The sequence below is a fragment of the Tursiops truncatus genome, chromosome 14 (genome assembly GCF_011762595.2).
Source record: "Tursiops truncatus isolate mTurTru1 chromosome 14, mTurTru1.mat.Y, whole genome shotgun sequence".
NCBI classification, from domain to species: Eukaryota; Metazoa; Chordata; class Mammalia; order Artiodactyla; family Delphinidae; genus Tursiops; species Tursiops truncatus.
This window is the reverse complement of record NC_047047.1, coordinates 44625080-44645739: the sequence shown is the minus strand read 5'-3', so window position 1 is coordinate 44645739 and position 20660 is coordinate 44625080. Positions and strand designations below refer to the sequence as shown.

The 20660-nt window shown below is 37.1% G+C and overlaps 1 protein-coding gene across 3 annotated transcripts in view; it reads right to left on the bottom strand.

The window, feature by feature from the left end:
* The window catches only part of ASB3 (ankyrin repeat and SOCS box containing 3), a 95559-nt gene that overhangs the window by 52406 nt on the left and 22493 nt on the right, over positions 1 to 20660 (bottom strand). For 2 of the 3 annotated variants that reach the window (XM_019942631.2, XM_019942632.3), the window contains exons 2-3: positions 9397 to 9605; positions 4237 to 4395 (exon numbers count right to left, since the gene is read on the bottom strand). In XM_019942631.2, the coding sequence (XP_019798190.1) occupies positions 4237 to 4395; positions 9397 to 9592 (355 nt within the window). In that variant the 5' untranslated portion in view covers positions 9593 to 9605. Of the gene's footprint in view, positions 1 to 4236; positions 4396 to 9396; positions 9606 to 20660 lie in introns of those variants that run through there. The other variant, XM_073791368.1, reaches the window with a different exon arrangement.

The following is a 20660-nucleotide window of genomic DNA, read 5'->3' as shown; positions in this document are numbered from 1 at the left end:
CTGGCAACTCTTCCTTCATTAACATAAAAAACAGCAAGTATATCCTGAAATATAAATCACTAAAAACTCTGCATCTCTAATTTTCTCCAAATAGTTATATAATAAGTAAGCACGATGCTGAATTTAGTAAATGGGACTATTATATTTTGAAACTGTAAACTAAGTGATCAAGCTAGCATTTCTCAAATAGTCCCATGGAATATTAATGTTTTTTGAGATAGTCCCCCTAAGTGTTCCACAAATAAAAATAATATTAAGGTCAAATACATTTCAAAATGCTGGATTAAAGTTAACATAAGTGATATTTAAAAAAAATAAGTGATATTTTATAAGAAGCTATTTCAGAGACCTTCATTCTTTCATTCAACAAATAATTTACTGCATGCCTACCATATACCAGACACTGATCTGAGTTTGGGAGTTACAACAGTGAACAAGATAAATAAAATCCCTGCTCTCATGGAACATTCTTTCTAGTGAGAGGAGTCAATAAACAAAGTAGCAAATAAATAAAATAATTGCAGCCAGTGATAAGAACTATGAAAATGCTAAAACAGGATAACATAGAGTACAGAGGATACTGCAGACTAGGTGGACACATAAAGCTACATGGCTACTAATTTTTGTTTTTCTACACTGGGGAATACAGAACATAGCATTTCCCAAACATATGTTGATCAGGAATACTTCTGTCAATGAACATCTATTAATAGCTCACTGAATCAATTCAGGAAATGCTATTCTAACCAATACACAGACAGTAGAAAGATCAAAACTTAAATACAGAACTTCTGATCCTAAATACAGTGTTTTCACACTTCCTCATCTGTGATAGTAGAAATAATAATAGTACATATGTCATAGAATCATGGTGAAAATTAAACAAGGTAATTCATGTAAAACATCTGACACAGGGTTTGGTACACATTCTCTGCTTAATAAATTTTGCTGTTACGATTAATACAGTACTCTGCACATGATATCTTCCTCTGTCATCCCAGGGTGACTTATTTTTCCCTCTTTTAATACATTGAACACGTTATTTCTAACTCTTACAGGACTTAATTCCTTTTGTTCACGCCTCTATGTTAGATTCCTTGAAGATAACAACTAGAATAGAGATTGCACTTAGCACGGCTTCAGTGAAAGCTTAAGCTTACTATGTAGTTGTACAGAATATCTGAAGTGGGTTAAATGTGGATGTGGTTAAAAAAAAAAGAAACTTTACATAAAAAGTAATCTCCCCTCTAGGAAACTCAAACCATATTACAGCAAGGCTTCCATGAAACATCTTCATAATAGTATATATCACATATTTAAAACACTTTTATAAATTAACATCACCAGTAATGGATCATTTTCTTCCTGATAAGATGCACTAAGATACCATTTCACTTCTGTGGTATTCCTGGAGAAATGTATAACCTGTACTTTATCAAGAAAAAACATCGAACAAACCCAAATTGAAAGACATTCTACAAAATAAATGGCCTGAACTCTTCAAAAATGCTAAAATCATAACAGATAAAGACTGAAAAACTGTTCCAAATTACGGGAGGCTAAAGAGACATAACATCTAAATATAATAAATAATCCTGGACTGATCCTGAACCAATTAAAAAAATTTTTTTTTATTTGCTAAAAAGGACATTAGTGGAGCAACTGGCAAACCTGAATAAAATCTGTAGATTAAACAACAGTACTGTATCAGTGTTAACTTCCTGATTTTGATTATTTTATGGCAGTTACATAAAAGAATTTCATTGCTTCTAGGAAGTTCACACAGAAGTATTTATGGGTAAAGAAGCTTTATGTCTACAATTTAATCTCAAAGGGTTCCAAAAAAATAATACATGGATAAATATATAGGGAGAAAAAATGATATAGTGAACAGGGCAAAAGAACAGACTTTGGGTGAAAGGTACACAAGAATCCTTTGTACTGTTATTTCCATAAGTCTGAAATTATTTCAAAACAAAACACTTGTCTAAGAACAGAAAAAAAAGGAAAGATGGCAAATAATCATATGAAAAGATGGTCAACATCATTAGCAATCAGGAAAAATACAAATTAAAATCACAATGAGATACCACTAAATCCCTATTAAAATGACTAAAATGTAAAAAAAGAAAAAAAGAAAAATTTGTCAATACCAAGTGATACGGTGAGGATGTACGACAACTGAAACTCTCAAACATTACTGGAGGGGATGCAAAATGGGAGAGTCACTATATAAGAAACTTACAAATTGTTTTCCAAAATTAAACATACACTTACCACACTAACCAACAATCCTAAATATTAATTCAAGAGAAATGAAAACTTATATTCAAACAAAACCTGTGTGCAAAAGTTTGTGGCAATTTATTCATAATCACCAAACACTGAAAACTCAGATGTCTATCAACTGGTAAATAGATAAATTGTGGTGCATTCATACAATGGAATACTACTTAGAAAGAAAGGAATGAATTACTGATACATGCAACAACATGTATGAATCTCAATAGCATTATGCTAAGTGAAAGAAGTCAGTCTCAAAGGTTACATGTTGTATTGTTTCATATATATTTATGACATTCTGTAAAAAAAACAAACTACAGGGGAGTTCCCTGGTGGCCCAGGATTCTGGGCTTCCACTGCTGCGGCCCAGGTTCAATCCCTGGTCAAGGAACTGAGATCCCACAAGCTGCAAGGCACAGCCAAAAAAGAAAAAAGCAAACTACAGGCATGAAAACAGAAAACAGATCAGTGGTTATCAGGGGTGAGGTAGGGGGAAAAGGTTGATTAAAAATAGGCAGCATGATGGAATTTTGCAAGGTGATGGAACGGTTCTGTGTCTTGACTGTCATTGTCATTACACATTTTTATGCATACATCAAAACTCGTAAAACTGTACACTAAAAAGAATGAATTCTACTGCACATAACTTTAAGAATATATATTCTTAAGTTTACAAGGAAAAGATTATTTTCATAGATATTTTATTCTCAGCCCAATAAAGACTAGGTAGGTACTATTACTCTCATTTTATAAGTGAGGAAACTGAAGCATACAGTAAATAAATGAACATATGAATTACATGTGGCAGGACCAAAACTATAATCCAAATACACTGATTCTGTACAAATGTTTTATTCTCTTAACTTTCTCATGTTCCACTAAACTTTATGGGCCACAATGTCCCCAAAGACAAACAGGATGAAAGGGAGGGAGGAAGCTAAAAAGACAGGTATTAGAAGTATGCCCTTCAGAATTTGGCCTTTTTTTTTTTAATATTTACTTATTTGTTTGTTTGTTTATTATTTATTTTGGCTGCGCCGGGTCTTACTTGCAGAACACGGACTCTTAGTTGCGGCATGTGGACTTCTTAGTTGCAGCACGTGAACTCTTAGTTACTGCATGCGGATTTCTTACCTGCAGTATGCAGGATCTAGTTCCCCAACCAGGAATCGAACCCAGGCCCCCTGCATTGGGAACACAGAGTCTTACCCACTGGACCACCAGGGAAGTCCCTGGCCTTTGTTCTTAATGAATTAAAAAACGACCATAGGGCTTCCCTGGTGGCGCAGTGGTTGAGAGTCCACCTGCTGATGCAGGGGACACGGGTTCGTGCCCCGGTCCGGGAAGATCCAACATGCCACGGAGCGGCTAGGCCCGTGAGCCATGGCCACAGAGCCTGCGCGTCCGGAGCCTGTGCTCCGCGACGGGAGAGGCCACAACAGTGAGAGGCCCAAGTACCGCAAAAAAAAAAACAAAAAAAGAAAACCAGACCATAACTGAAGAAGTCTGAATAGTGATCCATATAGGCAACAAATTAACTAGCGTTAAAGGTTTAGCTCATGATTTCTTCCATAAAACATTCTTAATTTCTTAATGCTAAGAAAAAGCAAAAGCAAACATAAAACATTCACAGGTAACCCTGTAACTAATGCTACAATTTAAACTCTACCTGGTCTTCAGAACAACATTGAGAACAATGATAATGACTACAATTCAGAACAGGTTTTACAACTTTAAGTAAATATTTAAAAGATATTCTCAAATGCTATCACCCAAGGGTAGAAAACAAAAAAGAACCTTTAAAAATACCTTTTGGTTTCAAAATCAAAGAAGTGACAGTATAATATTTGCCAGAGAATATACTATAAATACAACAGCTTTAGGGAAAATTAAGCTTAGTTTCTTTAGCAAAAAATAAAAAATTGTATCTGTACCACAAATAATATACTTCACCTAAAAACAGTGGTGTGGTTTCCTCTAAGGTAGTGGCATTAGGATCTGCCCCAGCTTCTAAAAGAATCTGTATGATCTTCCAATGTCCTTGACTTGCAGCAAGATGTAATGCACAGAAACCCTCAAAAGTCTTTGTCTTAATGTAGTTTTTAGATGAATCTATGAAAGAATAAAAAACTATCAATTAGAAGGTATCACTTCTATTTCTTGGATTAAAAAGCAAAGATTCCAAGAAGAATTTAACAAACTATTAAAAGATAATTATAAATGGGAGGTCTCATAGTTTAAAACTCTCTAGAAAATCAAGAAAAAGTTCTACAAGGGTCACAGTATAAACAGCTTCCCAGTAGTCTTAATACAAATTCTGCCCACACACTCATTTTCTCTTCTCTAATTTTTGGTAAGTGGGGGAAGGAGAGCAGCAAGAATTGAAAAGTAATAACACAAAAGCAAGATCCAAAATTTACTGAAATATTAATAAATTTGATTCTTTTATTTCTAAATTTCCATGAGGAAAATGGTCTCACCTGTAGCATTACTTCCTTGTACTCAACTAATAAGATGAAGGTATTTCAAATACTCCTTTTCTAACCTAAAACTACATTCTAATCATTAATGAAGCCTACATTTCTAAAATAATAAAATGCACTCCAAAGAAACTGAACAATGGCATACGATTTATAAGGAACTTATGAGTTGACTTAAGTTTTCTGGGTTTGTTATGAAAATCTCAAAGTTTTGGTAACATTCAAATTATGTAAACAATGTCCACATTAAATTTTTTGTAAGTCCACAGCAAAAGATAATATTAAGTGACTTTCTTACCTTTGCTTCCAAAACAATAAAATTCTAAACCCACAATAGAACGGTGGGTTGAATGGGCGAGGCATTTCTGAGACCATTGATAAACAAAAACAAAAAATAAACAAGTAAAAAAAGCTTTAAATAATATTTTCTTGAAATACCAGAATTAAAACTAACGCTCCTGACTACAATAATCATCTGTTTTAAGTAATTCCTGCAATCATAACTGCTGAAACTGTCAGTCTAAGCCATAATAATATTCAACTAACAGCTTGTAAGCATAAATAAACAGCCTCCAACTTTACCAGATACACAACTAAATGGCAAGATAGGGTAGTTATGTTTTAAAAGTTCCTATCATGAAAACAGTGTTCCCAGATTAGTCAGAAGCTGACATATATTCAGATATCCACAAAACTATAAGGTTAAGACATGAAAAACTAGGAACACACAGATACATATAGATACAGATATGTAAATAGCTCCCAAATAGAAAATTTCAACATTATAAACAAGCTGATTCTTCCCAAAATAATAATAAATTTATTATAATTCTAATCAAAATGTCAACAGAGCTGGGTATTAGTTCATTGATTGGTTTTATACTTGTAAAGTGACTCAAGTTGATGGGGTTACGGAGGGCAGGTATGTATAACAAAGAATTTAGAAAAATAAAAGAAGGAATATATTGGGGGGAAGCTAGACTTACTATTAAACCATGTGTTAAAGTTAGAATAAGTAAAATAACATGGTCCATCTGAACACAACACTTGATCACTACACTACACTGCCTTATTTATCTAAGGATTTCCAATATCTGTTATCATGCCCAGTATAACAGTGTAATATTTTCTTAACATGAACTAATAAAAAGTACTATGAATTATTAGATCATATATTGGCCACATAAAAGTACTTGTTCACAGTACGTTATAATTAATTGCAAGAGTTTAAGTGACCTGTCGTCAGCAAATGGTTTAATATAGAATGGCATGATTAACTGTCACTGAAGATCATTATTGTTCTTCAAGATTTAATAAACTTCATGAAATCTCAGTACCTATTACACTAAACTGCCAATACAGAAGAACAGCAAATTTGTTATTTGTGCTAATACTTTATACAGAAAGCTAAAGTGAAATATATATACATATATATATATGCATATTAAATTTCTAAGTAATCCATACTTCAGTGTTCTTCTCCAACTTGAATGAAAAGGCCATGTATGATTTCTAGGCTAGATTCTGGATCTAAAATGAAGACAGTAAAGCAAAGCCTTTCTAACCTTTTAAGACTCTTCCATCCTTTTTGTCTAGGCCTGAGCACCTTCATACTTTAGTACACTAATAAAAAGTATGTTTCAGGAATCTCTGGCAGTTAACTAATATTAGATGAATTTAAGGAGGCGGAAATTATATAATAAAAGACAATTTTATGTATACCAGCTGAGCTACAAGGGACAAGAGAATTATGAATCATATAAAACACAGGTATAGCAAGTATAAAGAATGACAGAAATGTCAAACTTGCTTTTGAAACTTTTAAGATTAACCCATAATAACAAGTTAACTGGTTACAGATATGAAGATGCTACTGTCATCATTAAGCGGAAGAGACCTCACTTCACTCTTCAAGACTAGAAATGTTTGTACGTCACCAGCACTTTAAAATACCTCCCTACATGAAGCTGTATGTTAGCTAGACATTTTACAAAGTAGTCAGCTACCATTCCCCACTGGTAAATATTTATGAACTTGAACTAACCAGAAAAGTTTAAATTATAATCTTTTTTAGAAGGCAGTGGATCTGAATTAAGTATGGACTTTAATTTACAAAAGAAGGGATGAGCCAGGGGAATATAGAAAACATTTTTGAAAGTGACCAATAGGCTATATAGCCCTTTTGCTTCATTTTAGTTTGATTTTTCTAGTGAATCAAGTAACCAAATCTGACAGAATTTTGGACGTTAGTTCCAACTACACAGAACAACCAAACTCATGGAAAACTGAGACCAAAAATGTCACCACCTCCTAGAATAAGTCATATAGCTGCTTCCTACACTCTGCAAACCCTATTTCCTATCTCCCTACCCCTACCCTAATCTTTGTGTATGTACTGCACATAAATTAGATTTATCCAAAATTTATTTCATAATAGTGAACTCTAATACAAATTGTGAGAAATTTTTATTTGACCATTTATATCAACTATTCACACAGTTAACTATGAGTGACTTACCCTCCAAAAACATCAAGCCTAAAAAAGAATAGTCATTAACAATGAAGGTACTTTTAACTTCTAAAAGAAAACATAGATGACTTAAATAGCCAGTTCAAACACATTAAGTCAAAAGCCTGCCTAATTTTATTCAGCAGCTAAAAGGAAAAAAAAATTATAACATAAAACTGATGTGGGAAGAGATAACAGTATATCTGGAATGAACTTTTTGACTAGAAACAAATATTCAAATTCATGCCTTTGGGGACTTCCCTGGTGGCGCAGTGGTTAAGAATCTGCCTGCCAATGCAGGGGACACAGGTTCGAGCCCTGGTCCGGGAAGATCCCACATGCCGGGGAGCAACTAAGCCCATGTGCCACAGCTACTGAAGCCCGTGCGCCTAGAGACCGTGCTCCGCAACAACAGAAGCCACTGCAATGAGAAGCCCACGTGCTGCAACGAAGACCCAACACAGCCAAAAATAAATAAATAAAATAAATATATAACAACAACAAAAAATCCATGCCTTTGTCACTAGAGATAGTTTGGGAATTCAAGCTATAGAATTAACTTCAAACAAATTCTGAAAACATGTATTTTTACATTTGAGACATAAACTCTATCTTTCCAATGTCTTTAAACATTCAACTATAATAGACTCTAGAACACGTGATTTAAAAAGCATTCATGATAAACTTCCTGTATTATGATTTGGAGAATTTAGCCTTGTCATCTCTCATCCCTTAAAACAAAACAAACAAAAAGCCACACCAAAAATATTTTGAGGATTACTTTCTTTCCCATCCATGAAGTAACGAGTTAGTAATTTTGATGAGCTATGGTCCCAAAAGTCTACCTTCTAAGTGACTGGTGATGGTAAGTACACAGGGGAGAAAAATATGAATGTCCATGATTAATGAAATGTAAATGGTACACTGAGTGTCATAACATGGAGTGTTATATTCAAACTCAGTTTAAATTAACTGAATGTTAAAAATGTTTACTTTGATTAAACGCTGGAAACATACTACAGTGGAAAAACATGGGCTTTAGAGTCAGAGAGAAATGGGTTCAAATCAAATATCCTGGTTTATTACATAACTTTTGACAAGTCAATTTCTCTGAGCCTTGGTCTTTTCAATAAAATGGGGGTAACGTGTTCTCAATAGCAGTTTTGCATATTTAGATAAATAATGTAAATCAAGCATCTAGTACAATGACTGCTACAAAGCAGTGCTCAATCACCATTAATTCTCTTCCCACACCCCGCTTCCTGAGGGTCACATTGTCTCATTTAGTCTCATTTACTGAGCCCCTCACTCAGTTGTGTGCTGGCTGTGTAACTGGCTCTGAGGGAGTGAAAAAAGAAAAAAGAAAAGTTTATAGAATTGGTTTGTAACACTGGCTGATTTCTATGGTGTAACTACTCCCACATGGCTGATCTCAACCTACCAGCTTTGAAGTCTACCCAATACAGAGCTGGAAAGAGATGTACATGATTACTCTCTGTCCCATTACTCTGTTTTATTTTTTCCACAACACTTTTACCTTTTGAAATTACCTTGTTTAACTGTTTAGGTATTTATTCTGTTCCCACCCCTACCCCCAAAGGGAATAAAAACACTATGGCAGGGACCTTGTCTGTCCTGTTCTCTTCTGTGTCCTCAGCAAGTACAAAATCAAACTAATTGGTAAAAGTCCCCAAATTCAGGAAACTGAAAAGTATTAAAAAAAAAAAAAAGACTAATTCAAGGAAAACACTCATACCCTCAATTTCGGCAGCACTGTTCTTTTTCTTTGGAGAAGGAATAAAAAATAAACATGACCAGTAAGTACCAAATGCTTAAATTAAAACAGCAGATTACTTCTGCCACATCACCTAGCTTAGCAATAAAAATCGGCCAGGCATAAGCACTTCCATATAAAGGGCAACATTTCTAAATGTCCAGCTGGAACACCATACTTATATAATTCAAGGTAGGCAATCTTACCATTCTTAATAACACAGAAGCAGTTACTGTATGGTTACACAAAGGTAAACAAATACTACTGTTAATAAGTCATGTATTACCATTTTTTTTCTTTTATTAATCCAGCTTGCAAGCCCAGCCTCCCACACCCCGAATTTACTTTACCTGCACGAATTAACATCCGCAAACATTCTACAGAGTTGTGATAAGCTGCTTCATGAATTGGCATCCATCCCCTGTTATCAGCAACATCAACACTACGTCCGTTTTTGAGTAGTTTTCTTAAGACTTTAACATTGCCTTCCCTGGCAGCAAGTCCAACCGTGGAGCATGTGTCAGAGTAAGCCTCTGTAAAATCCATTCTTTTGACCAGTCTACAAAACAAGGCAGAAAGAAAACACTATCGTCAATAAAACAACACTGCACTCCTAGATATTAGCAGATCACTGTGGATCTGTCTAGCATCTCTCACATAACTGCTGGGGAACAGCCTGAGGTGGAGATAGCAACCTGTCAGGCCATAGCCTCTGCCAGTCTAAACCAGGAAGTCTCTCTGTTTGGGGGACTGGGCTTCCTTAGAATCCTCTTATTAAAGATATCAAGGGAGTTTTAAGTGTTCTATCACTCCTTGTCTGAGCAGCTCCTTCCTGCAGGCTTCTGCTCCCATTCATACTCCAACAAAATGCACTCACTGGAACACTGTTGATGAGAGAGTGAAATTCCTTCAGTTAATCCCAAATGTATATAGTCTACTGTGCAGAGATGGCCATTTAACGACCAGCAACACTCAGCCTCAAGAACTAACTTTATAGCCCTCTACAGGGAAAAGCTAAACCCAAAAAAGCCAGAAAGGAGTGAAGGACATTTTTTTAAAAGAACAAAAATAAGTAGTAATTCTAGTTTTTATGTCCCTGGTGGTTCTTTCCAGAAGGAGCAAAACACTTGGGTTTTCTTTCCTTGATGAAACAGTCCCACTGACTGAATATACTAAAATGAACAAAGACCATCATAGATGGGTCCAGCTTTCCTACACTAGCCCAGAAAGTTTTTCACAGCATTATTAGCCTCTTCCTCACAATCTCCCTTCAAAGTTCAAGTTCCCCTGGAGTCAGTGTCCAGTATAGCTCAGCATATGACTCTTACAAAGACAATTTCTTGTTAGTCACACTATGAGGCAGGTTGGGATAAGACCCAGGATTCTCAGGGCAACAGTTATCTCTCAAAAGGCAGTCCCTCTCAGTAACATTTCAGTTCCATTCTTCCTTTTAGTTTTTCTAAATATCTTACGAGGTAGGTCAGGAAATACCAACAACATGTCTAGTCCAATACAGGTAAAAAACTTTCTAGAGTGATATTCTAAATAATTTAATCAGAACGGGAGGTTTGAGGGAAGAGGTTAAAAGTCAGCACACAACAGTTCCTGTAGTAAGTTTAAACTTATCTATGGTCATGTTTAAATATAAAGCTGTATCTGCAGAACCTGATTCTACAGAGAGCTAATATTAGCTATGAATTAATCTGATTAAATCAACCAGTCCATTACTAAGGAAGCGAAGATATTTACTACAGAACATTTAATTATTCAGTTAATAATTATTTACTGAGTACCAATTAAATGATCAGCAATGTGGAGGATATAAAGATGACACAGAAGTTGCAAGGAGGGGGAATGAAAAAGACACTGAAGGAGACCTTCAACATGGTGGAGGAGTAAGACGCAGAGATCACCTTCCTCCATACAGATACATCAGAAATACATCTACACGTGGAACAACTCCTACAGAACACCTACTGAACGCTGGCAGAAGACCTCAGACTTCCCAAAAGGCAAGAAACTCCCCATGTACCTGGGCAGGGCAAAAGAAAAAAGAAACAACAGAGACAAAAGAAAAAACAGAGGCAAAAGAATAGGGACAGGACCTGCACCTCTGGGAGGGACCTGTGAAGGAGGAGAAGTTTCCACACACTAGGAAGCCCCTTCACTGGCGGAGATGGGGGGTGGCAGAGGGGAAGCTTCAGAGCCACGGAGGAGAGCACAGCAACAGGGCTGCAGAGGGCAAAGCGAAGAGATTCCCACACAGGGGATCCGTGCCGAACAGCACTCACCAGCCTGAGAGGCTTGTCTGCTCACCCGCCGGGGTGGGTGGTGGCTGAGAGCTGAGGCTCGGGCTTTGGAGGTCAGATCCCAGGGAGAGAACTGGAGTTGGCTGCGGGAACACAGCCTTAAGGGGGCTAGTGAGCCACAGCTAGCCGGGAGGGAGTCTGGGAAAAAGTCTGGAACTGCCGAAGAGGCAAGAGACCATTGTTGCGTGGTGCGCGAGGAGACGGGATTCAGAGCACCGCCTAAACAAGCTCCAGAGTTGGGCGCGAGGCGCGGCTACCAGCGCAGACACCAGAGACGGGCATGAGATGCTAAGGCTGCCACTGCAGCCACCAAGAAGCCTGTGTGCAAGCACAGGTCACTATCCACACCGCCCCTCCCAGGGGCCTGTGCAGCCCGCCACTTCCAGGGTCCCATGATCCAGGGACAACTTTCCTGGGAGAAGACACAGCGCACCTGAGGCTGTTACAACGTCACTATGGCCTCTGCCGCCGCAGGCTCGCCCCACATTCCGTACTCCTCCCTCCCCCGGGCCTGAGTGAGCCAGAGCCCCCGAATCAGCTGCTCCTTTAACCCCGTCCTGTCTGAGCAGGGAACAGACGCCCTCAGGCGACCGACACGCAGAGGCGCGGCCAAATCCAAAGCTGAACCCCAGGAGCTGTGCGAACAAAGAAGAGAAAGGGAAATTTCTCCCAGCAGCCTCAGGAGCAGCGGATTAAATCTCCACAATCAACTTGATGTACCCTGCATATGTGGAATACTTGAACAGACAACGAATCATCCCAAAATTGAGGAAGAGGACTTTGGGAGCAACTGTAGACTTGGAGTTTCCTTTTAATTTGTTTCAGGTTTTATGTTTACCTTAGTTTAGTATTTAGAGTTTATTATCATTGGTAGATTTGTTTATTGATTTGGTTGCTCTTTTTTAATATATATATAAGTTTTTCCTTTTTCTCTTTTCGTGAGTGTGTATGTGTATGCTTCTTTGTCTGATTTTGTCTGTAGAGCTTTGCTTTTACCATTTGTTCTAAAGTTCTGTCTATCCGTTTTTCGTTTTTTTTTAAGTATAGTTTTTAGTGCTTGTTATCATGGGTAGATTTGTTTTTTGATTTGGTTGCTCTCTTCTTTCTTTCTTTTTTATTAGTTTTTAATTTTTTATTTTTAATAATTTTTTATTTTAATAACTTTATTTTATTTTTTTCTTACTTTCTTTCTTTTTTTCTCCCTCTTCTTCTGAGCCATGTGGCTGACAGGGTCCTGGTGCTTCTGCGGGGTGTCAGGCCTGTGCCTCTGAGGTGGGAGAGCCAAGTTCAGGACACTGGTCCACCAGAGACCTCCTGGCTCCAAGTAATATCAAACAGTGAAAGCTCTCCCAGGGATCTCCATCTCAACACTAACACCCAGCTCCACTCAACGACCAGCAAGCTACAGTGCTGGACACCCTATGCAAAACAACTAGAAAGACAGGAACACAACCCCACCCATTAGCAGAGAGGCTACGTAAAATCATAATAAGGTCACAGACAACCCAAAACAAACCACCGGACTTGGTCCTGCCCACCAGAAAGACAAGATCCAACCTCATCCACCAGAACACAGGCACTAGTCCCCTGCACCAGGAAGCCTACACAACCCACTGAATCAACGTTAGCCACTGGGGGCAGATACAAAAACAACAGGAACTACGAACCTGCAGCCAGCGAAAAAGAGAACCCAAACACAGTAAGCAAAATGAGAAGACAGAGAAAGACACAGCAGATGAAGGAGCAAGGTAAAAACCCACCAGACCAAAAAAATGAAGAGGAAATAGGCAGTCTACCTGAAAACGAATTCAGAGTAATGATAGTAGAGATGATCCAAAATCTTGGAAATAGAATGGAGAAAATACAAGAAACGTTTAACAAGGACCTAGAAGAACTAAAGAGCAAAGAAACAATGATGAACAACACAATAAATGAAATTAAAAATTCTCTAGAAGGAATCAATAGCAGAATGACTGAGGGAGAAAAACAGATAAGTGACCTGAAAGATAAAATAGTGGAAATAACTACCACAGAGCAGAATAAAGAATGAAAAGAATTGAGGACAGCCTCAGAGACCTCTGGGACAATATTAAATGCACCAACATTCGAATTATAGGGGTTCCAGAAAACAACAGAAAAAGAAAGTGACTGAGAAAATATTTGAAGAGATTATAGTTGAAACTTCCCTAATATGGGAAAGGAAATAGTCAATCAAGTCCAGGAAGCACAGAGAGTCCCATACAGGATAAATCCAAGGAGAAATACGCCGAGACACATATTAATCAAACGATCAAAAATTAAATACAAAGAAAAAATATTAAAAGCAGCAAGGGAAAAACAACAAATAACATACAACAGAATCCCCATAAGGTTAACAGCTTATCTTTCAACAGAAACTCTGCAAGCCAGAAGGGAGTGGCAGGACATATTTAAAGTGATGAAAGGGGAACACCTACAACCAAGATTACTCTACCCAGCTAGGATCTCATTCAGATTCGACAGAGAAATTAAAATCTTTACCAACAAGCAAAAGCTAAGAGAATTCAGCACCACCAAACCAGCTTCACAACAAATGCTAAAGGAACATCTCTAGGCAGGAAACACAAGAGAAGGAAAAGACCTACAATAACAAACCCAAAACAATTAAGAAAATGGTCATAGGAACATACATATTGACAATTACCTTAAATGTAAATGGATTAAATGCTCCAACCAAAAGACACAGACTGGCTGAATGGATAGAAAAACAAGACCCATTTATATGCTGTCTACAGAGACCCACTTCAGACCTAGGGACACATACAGACTGAAAGTGAGGGGATGGAAAAAGATATTCCATGCGAATGGAAATCAAAAGAAAGCAGGAGTAACAATTCTCATATCAGACAAAATAGACTTTAAAATAAAGACTGTTAAAGAGACAAAGGAGGCCACTACATAATGATTAAGGGATCAATCCAATAAGAAGGTATAACAGCTGTAAATATTTATGCACCCAACATAGGAGCACCTCAATACATAAGGCAAATGCTAACACCCATTAAAAGGGGAAATCGACAGTAACACCATCACAATAGGGGACTTTAACACCCCACTTTCACCAATGGAGAGATCAACCAAAATGAAAATAAATAAGGAAACACAAGCTTTAAATGACACATTAAACAAGATGGACCTAACTGATATTTATAGGATATTCCATCCAAAAACAACAGAATACACTTTCTTCTCAAGTGCTCATAGAACATTCTCCAAAACAGATCATATCTTGGGTCACAAATCAAGCCTTGGCAAATTTAAGAAAACTAAAATCGTATCAAGTATCTTTTCCGACCACAATGCTATTAGACTAGATATCAATTACAGGAAAAAAACCGTAAAAAAGACAGACACATGGAGGGTACACAATACACTACTTAATAACCAAGAGATCACTGAAGAAATCAAAAAGGAAATCAATAAATACCTAGAAACAAATGACAATGAAAACATAACGACCCAAAACCTATGGGATGCAGCATAAGCACTTCTAAGAGGGAAGTTTATAGCAATACAATTCTACCTCAAGGAACAAGAAACATCTCAAATAAACAACCTAACCTTACATCGAAAGCAATTAGAGAAAGAATTAAAAAACCCCAAAGTTAGCAGAAGAAAAGAAATCAAAAAGATCAGATCAGAAATAAATGAAAAATATATGAAGGAAATAGCAAAGATCAATAAAACTAAAAGCTGGTTCTTTGAGAAGATAAACAAAATTGATAAACCATTAGCCAGACTCATCAAGAAAAAAAGGGATAAGACTCAAATCAAAAGAATTAGAAATAAAAACGGAGAAGTAACAACTGACACTGCAGAAATACAAAGGATCATGAGAGATTACTACAAGCAACTCTATGCCAATAAAATGGACAACCTGGAAGAAATGGACAAATTCTTAGAAAAGCACAACCTTCCAAGACTGAACCAGGAAGAAATAGAAAATATAAACAGACCAATCACAAGCACTGAAATTGAGACTGTGATTAAAAATCTTCCAACAAACAACAGTCCTGGACTAGATGGCTTCACAGGCGAATTCTATCAAACATTTAGAGAAGAGCTAACACCTATCCTTTTCAAACTCTTCCAAAATATAGTAGAGGGAAGAACGCTCTCAAACTCATTCTACAAGGCAACATCATCACCCTGATAACAAAACCAGACAAAGATGTCACCAAGAAAGACAACTACAGGCCAATATCACTGATGAACATAGATGCAAAAATCCTCAATAAAATACTAGCAAACAGAATCCAACAGAACATTAAAAGGATCATACACCATAATCAAATGGGGTTTATCCCAAGAATACAAAGATTCTTCAATATATGCAAATCAATCAATGTGATACTCCATATTAACAAACTGAAGGAGTAAACCATATGATCATCTCAAATGATGCAGACAAAGCTTTTGACAAAATTCAACACCCATTTATGATAAAAACCCTCCAGAAAGTAGGCATAGAGGGAACTTACCTCAACATAATAAAGGTCATATATGACAAACTCACAGCCAACATCGTTCTCAATGGTGAAAAACTGAAAGCATTTCTTCTAAGATCAGGAACAAGACAAGGCTGTCCACTCCCACCACTAGTATTCAACATAGATTTGGAAGTTTTAGTCACAGCAATCAGAGATGAAAAGAAATAAAGGGAATCCAAATCAGTAAAGAAAAAGTAAAGCTGTCACTGTTTGCAGATGACATGATACTATACAAAGAGAATGCTAAAGATGCTGCCAGTAAACTACTACAGCTGATCAATGAATTTGTTAAAGTAGAAGGATACAAAATTAATGCTCAGAAATCTCTTGCATTCCTATACTCTAATGATGAAAAATCTGAAAGAGAAATTAAGGGAACACTCCCATTTACCACTGCAACGAAAAGAATAAAATACCTAGGAATAACCCTACCTAAGGAGACAAAAGACCTGTATGCAGAAAACTATAAGACACTCATGAAAGAAATTAAAGATGATACAAACAGATGGAGAGATATACCACGTTCTTGGACTGGAAGAATCAACATTGTGAAAATGACTATACAACCCGAAGCAAACTACAGATTCAATGCAATCCCTATCAAACTACCACTAGCATTTTTCACAGAACTAGAACAAAAAATTTCACAATTTGTATGGAAACACAAGACCCCAAGTAGCCAAAGCAATTGAGAGAGAAAAACGGAGCTGGAGGAATCAGGCTCCCAGACTTCAGACTATACTATAAAGCGATAGTAATCAAGCAGTATGGTACTGGCAAAATAACAGAAATATAGATCAATGTAACAGGACAGAAAGCCCAGAGATAAACCCACGCACATATGGTCACCTTAGTTTTGATAAAGGAGTCAAGAATATACAATGGAGAAAAGACAGCCTCTTCAATAAGTGGGGCTGGGCAAACTGGACAGCTACATGTAAAAGAATAAAATTAGAATACTCCCTAACACCATATACAAAAATAAACTCAAAATGGATTAAAGACCTAAATGTAAGGCCAGACACTATAAAACTCTTAGAGGAAAACATAGGCAGAACACTCTATGACATAAATCACAGCAAGATCCTTTTTGAACCACCTCCTACAGAAATGGAAATAAAAACAAAAATAAACAAATGGGACCTAATGAAACGTAAATGCTTTTGCACAGCAAAGGAAGCCATAAACAAGACGAAAAAACAACCCTCAGAATGGGAAAAAATATTTGCAAATGAAGCAACTGACAAAGGATTAATTTCCAAAATTTACAAGCAGCTCATGCAGCTCAATATCCAAAAAACAAACAACCCAATCCAAAAATGGGCAGAAGACCTACATAGACATTTCTCCAAAGAAGACATACAGATTGCCAATAAACACATGAAAGGATGCTCAACATCACTAAGCATTAGAGAAATGCAAATCAAAACTACAATGAGGTATCACCTCACACCAGTCAGAATGGCCATCATCAAAAAAATGTACAAACAATAAATGCTGGAAAGAGTGTGGAGAAAAGGGAACCCTCTTGCACTGTTGGTGGGAATGTATATTGATACAGCCACTATGGAGAACAGTATGGAGGTTCCCTAAACAACTACAAATAGAACTACCATATGACCCAGCTATCCCACTACTGGGCATATATATACCCTGAGAAAACCTTAATTCAAAAAAAGGCATGTTCCACAATGTTCATCGCAGCATTATGTACAATAGCCAGGACATGGAAGCAACCTAAGTGTCCATCAACAGATGAATGGATAAAGAAGATGTGGTACATATATACAATGGAATATTACTCAGTCATAAAAAGAAACGAAATTGAGTTATTTGTAGTGAAGTGGATGGACCTAAAGTCTGTCATACAGAGTGAAGTAAGTCAGAAAGAGAAAAACAAATACCATATGCTAACACATATATATGGAACCTTAAAAATAAGTGGTTCTGAGGAACCTAGGGGCAGGACAGGAATAAAGATACAGACGTAGAGAATGGACTTGAGGACGTGGGGAGGGGGAAGAGTAAGCTGGGACGAAGTGAGAGAGTGGCATGGACTTATATATACTACCAAATGTAAAACAGCTAGCTAGTGGGAAGCAGCTGCAAAGCACAGGGAGATCAGCGCCTGCTTTGTGACCACCTAGGGTGGGATAGGGAGGGTGGGAGGGAGACACAAGCGGGAGGAGATATGGGGATGTATGTATATGTATAGCTGATTCACTTTGTTATAAAGCAGAAAGTAACACACCATTGTGAAGCAACTGTACTCTAATAAAGATGGTAAAATAAATAAATAAAATTTTTTGGATGTCTTAAAAAAAAAGAGATGACATAGACACAGATTCTATCTCAAGTTATGTACTGTCTCACAGAAATGATAAATATACGTGATTCAAAATAGCATAAAGTGCCATAAGAGAAGTACAGATAAAGAGCCATGAGTAATCAAAGAAGGGGAAAACTACTTCAACTTGGTGGGGGATATGAGCTGTGCCTAAAAGATAAGGGAGGCTGTGACAATGAGATAACATGTAAAATAGCATTTCTTGGGCAGAAGAAAAAATATAACCAAAATTATGGAAATGAACAAGCAAGGGTGAGTAAGGTTCAGTGAATAATGGAAACAATTTACTTTGGAAAGAGGATTAGGTTAAAAAAAAGAATAGTATAAAAATGAGGTTACAGACATAGCCAAACTATGGAGAATCTTGAATGGTAAACTGTATGTTTTCAAATATATTACTTCTAGCCAAGGCCATTACATCCAAATTTCACAAAAAAGAACAAATCACACATTTTAGGTCTATTTATAAGCATATTCATCTAATAGAAGAAAACTTTTTTCATACATAGGAAAACCACACACAAACACACATATAAGAATACTATTCCAAAGACATGAAAAACAACTTCAAGTAAAAACAGATAAGAATCCCCTTCTAAATTTACTGGGTTTTCTCACAGTTACAAATAACGTTAACAGATCCAGATTAATACACAATAATCTGAAAAAATTAACAGAACTGGATAATATCTTTCCGCTTAAGGGAAAGAGAAGCCAAAAGACATGTACTATAATAGCAGGATCGTTCTCTTCAACCGTTAATACCAACTAGTCAACAAGAATAAACTGTTAAGATCTCCCTTAATAAAACCTCCCTATGTTCTAGACTAAAATAGAGAGTACAGACTCAAACAACAAAATACATACAATGTAATAACAAATATGTATGATACATAAACATCACCTAGACCTGAACTGGTAAACAAAATATCAGCTACAAAAATAAATTTTCAGGCAATTAAGGTAATTTGAAGATGGAATAGGTATTTGATGATGTAATTATCGTTAGTATTCTTAGATGTGATAATGGCATTATGGTTATCAGGAAAATGTCCTTATTCTTATAAGTATTTAGCAGTGAAGTCACAACACATGCAGCTTATTTCAAAGGTTTTATTTATTTTTTCTTTTTTTGGTGGTATGCGGGCCTCTCACTGTTGTGGCCTCTCCCGTTGCAGAGCACAGGCTCCGGACGCGCAGGCTCAGCGGCCATGGCTCACGGGCCCAGCCGCTCCGGGGCATCCGGGATCCTCCCGGACCGGGGCACGAACGCGTGTCCCCTGCATCAACAGGCGGACTCTCAACCACTGCGCCACCAGGGAAGCCCAAAAGGTTTTGGATTTAAAAGTATATAAAGAGAAAAAGAGTAAAGCAACTATGGCATAATGTTAATTATCGGACCCATGTGGAGAGTATATAAATGGTCACCATATTCTTTTTTTCTAACTTTTCTGTATGTTTGAAATTTTTCGAAAAATTTGGGGGGGAACTAACCATTCCAGGCAATGTGAAACCACAGCTTGGAGAAAATTAAAAGACCTGGTTATTCTTTTTTTTAATATATAAATTTATTTATTTTATTTTTGGCTGCGTGGGTCTTCGTTGCTGTGCACAGGCTTTTCTTCAGCTGTGGGGAGCGGGGGCTATTCTTCATTGCAGGTTCGCGGGGCTTCACATAGCACTGGCTTCTCTTGTTGCGAAGCATGGGCTCTAGGCGCACGGGCTTCAGTAGTTGTGGCACGTGGGCTCAGTAGTTGTGGTTCGCAGGCTTTAGAGCGTAGGCTCAGTAGTTGTGACTCACGAGCTTAGTTGCTCCGCAGTACGTGGGATCTTCCCGGACCAGGGCTCGAACCCGTGTTCCCTGCATTAGCAGGCGGATTCTTAACCACTGCGTTACCAGGGAAGCCCAGACCTGATTATTCCTAAATTAAGTTTTTCTTTGTGACATTTTCCTGCTGATTTCTTAAGAGCATAAATAATACTCCTTGAACCTGGATGTTCTAGCATTCTTTTATAAAGCTAAAGACTACCAAACAGAAATCCTCAAGAAAGAGTAATCATTTGTTAAGGTTTCTGCTTTCACATACAGAAACACTGCACTGATGGTCCAAGTGAGCTTCCTAAACAGTATTTTGGAGCAGTAGCTCTAGCCTTCAGATCAAAACATTTTTTAGGATACTTGACCTGTTGGATAAACTCATGAAAGCTATTAAATTTCTCCCCAGAAAAATGTACACAGATCCCAAATCTTGTATACAACTTCAGGAGGTCTCACATATGGCTTCCAAAGCCTATACACGAGCTAAAAACCTTTGCCTACTCTTTTCTGAGTGACTCCTGAGAATACTAAAGATGAATAAGGTCGTTTCACGCAGAAAATTTAAATATGCAAGCAATTTTTGTTGAAATAATATTCAACAGCTCTTCTA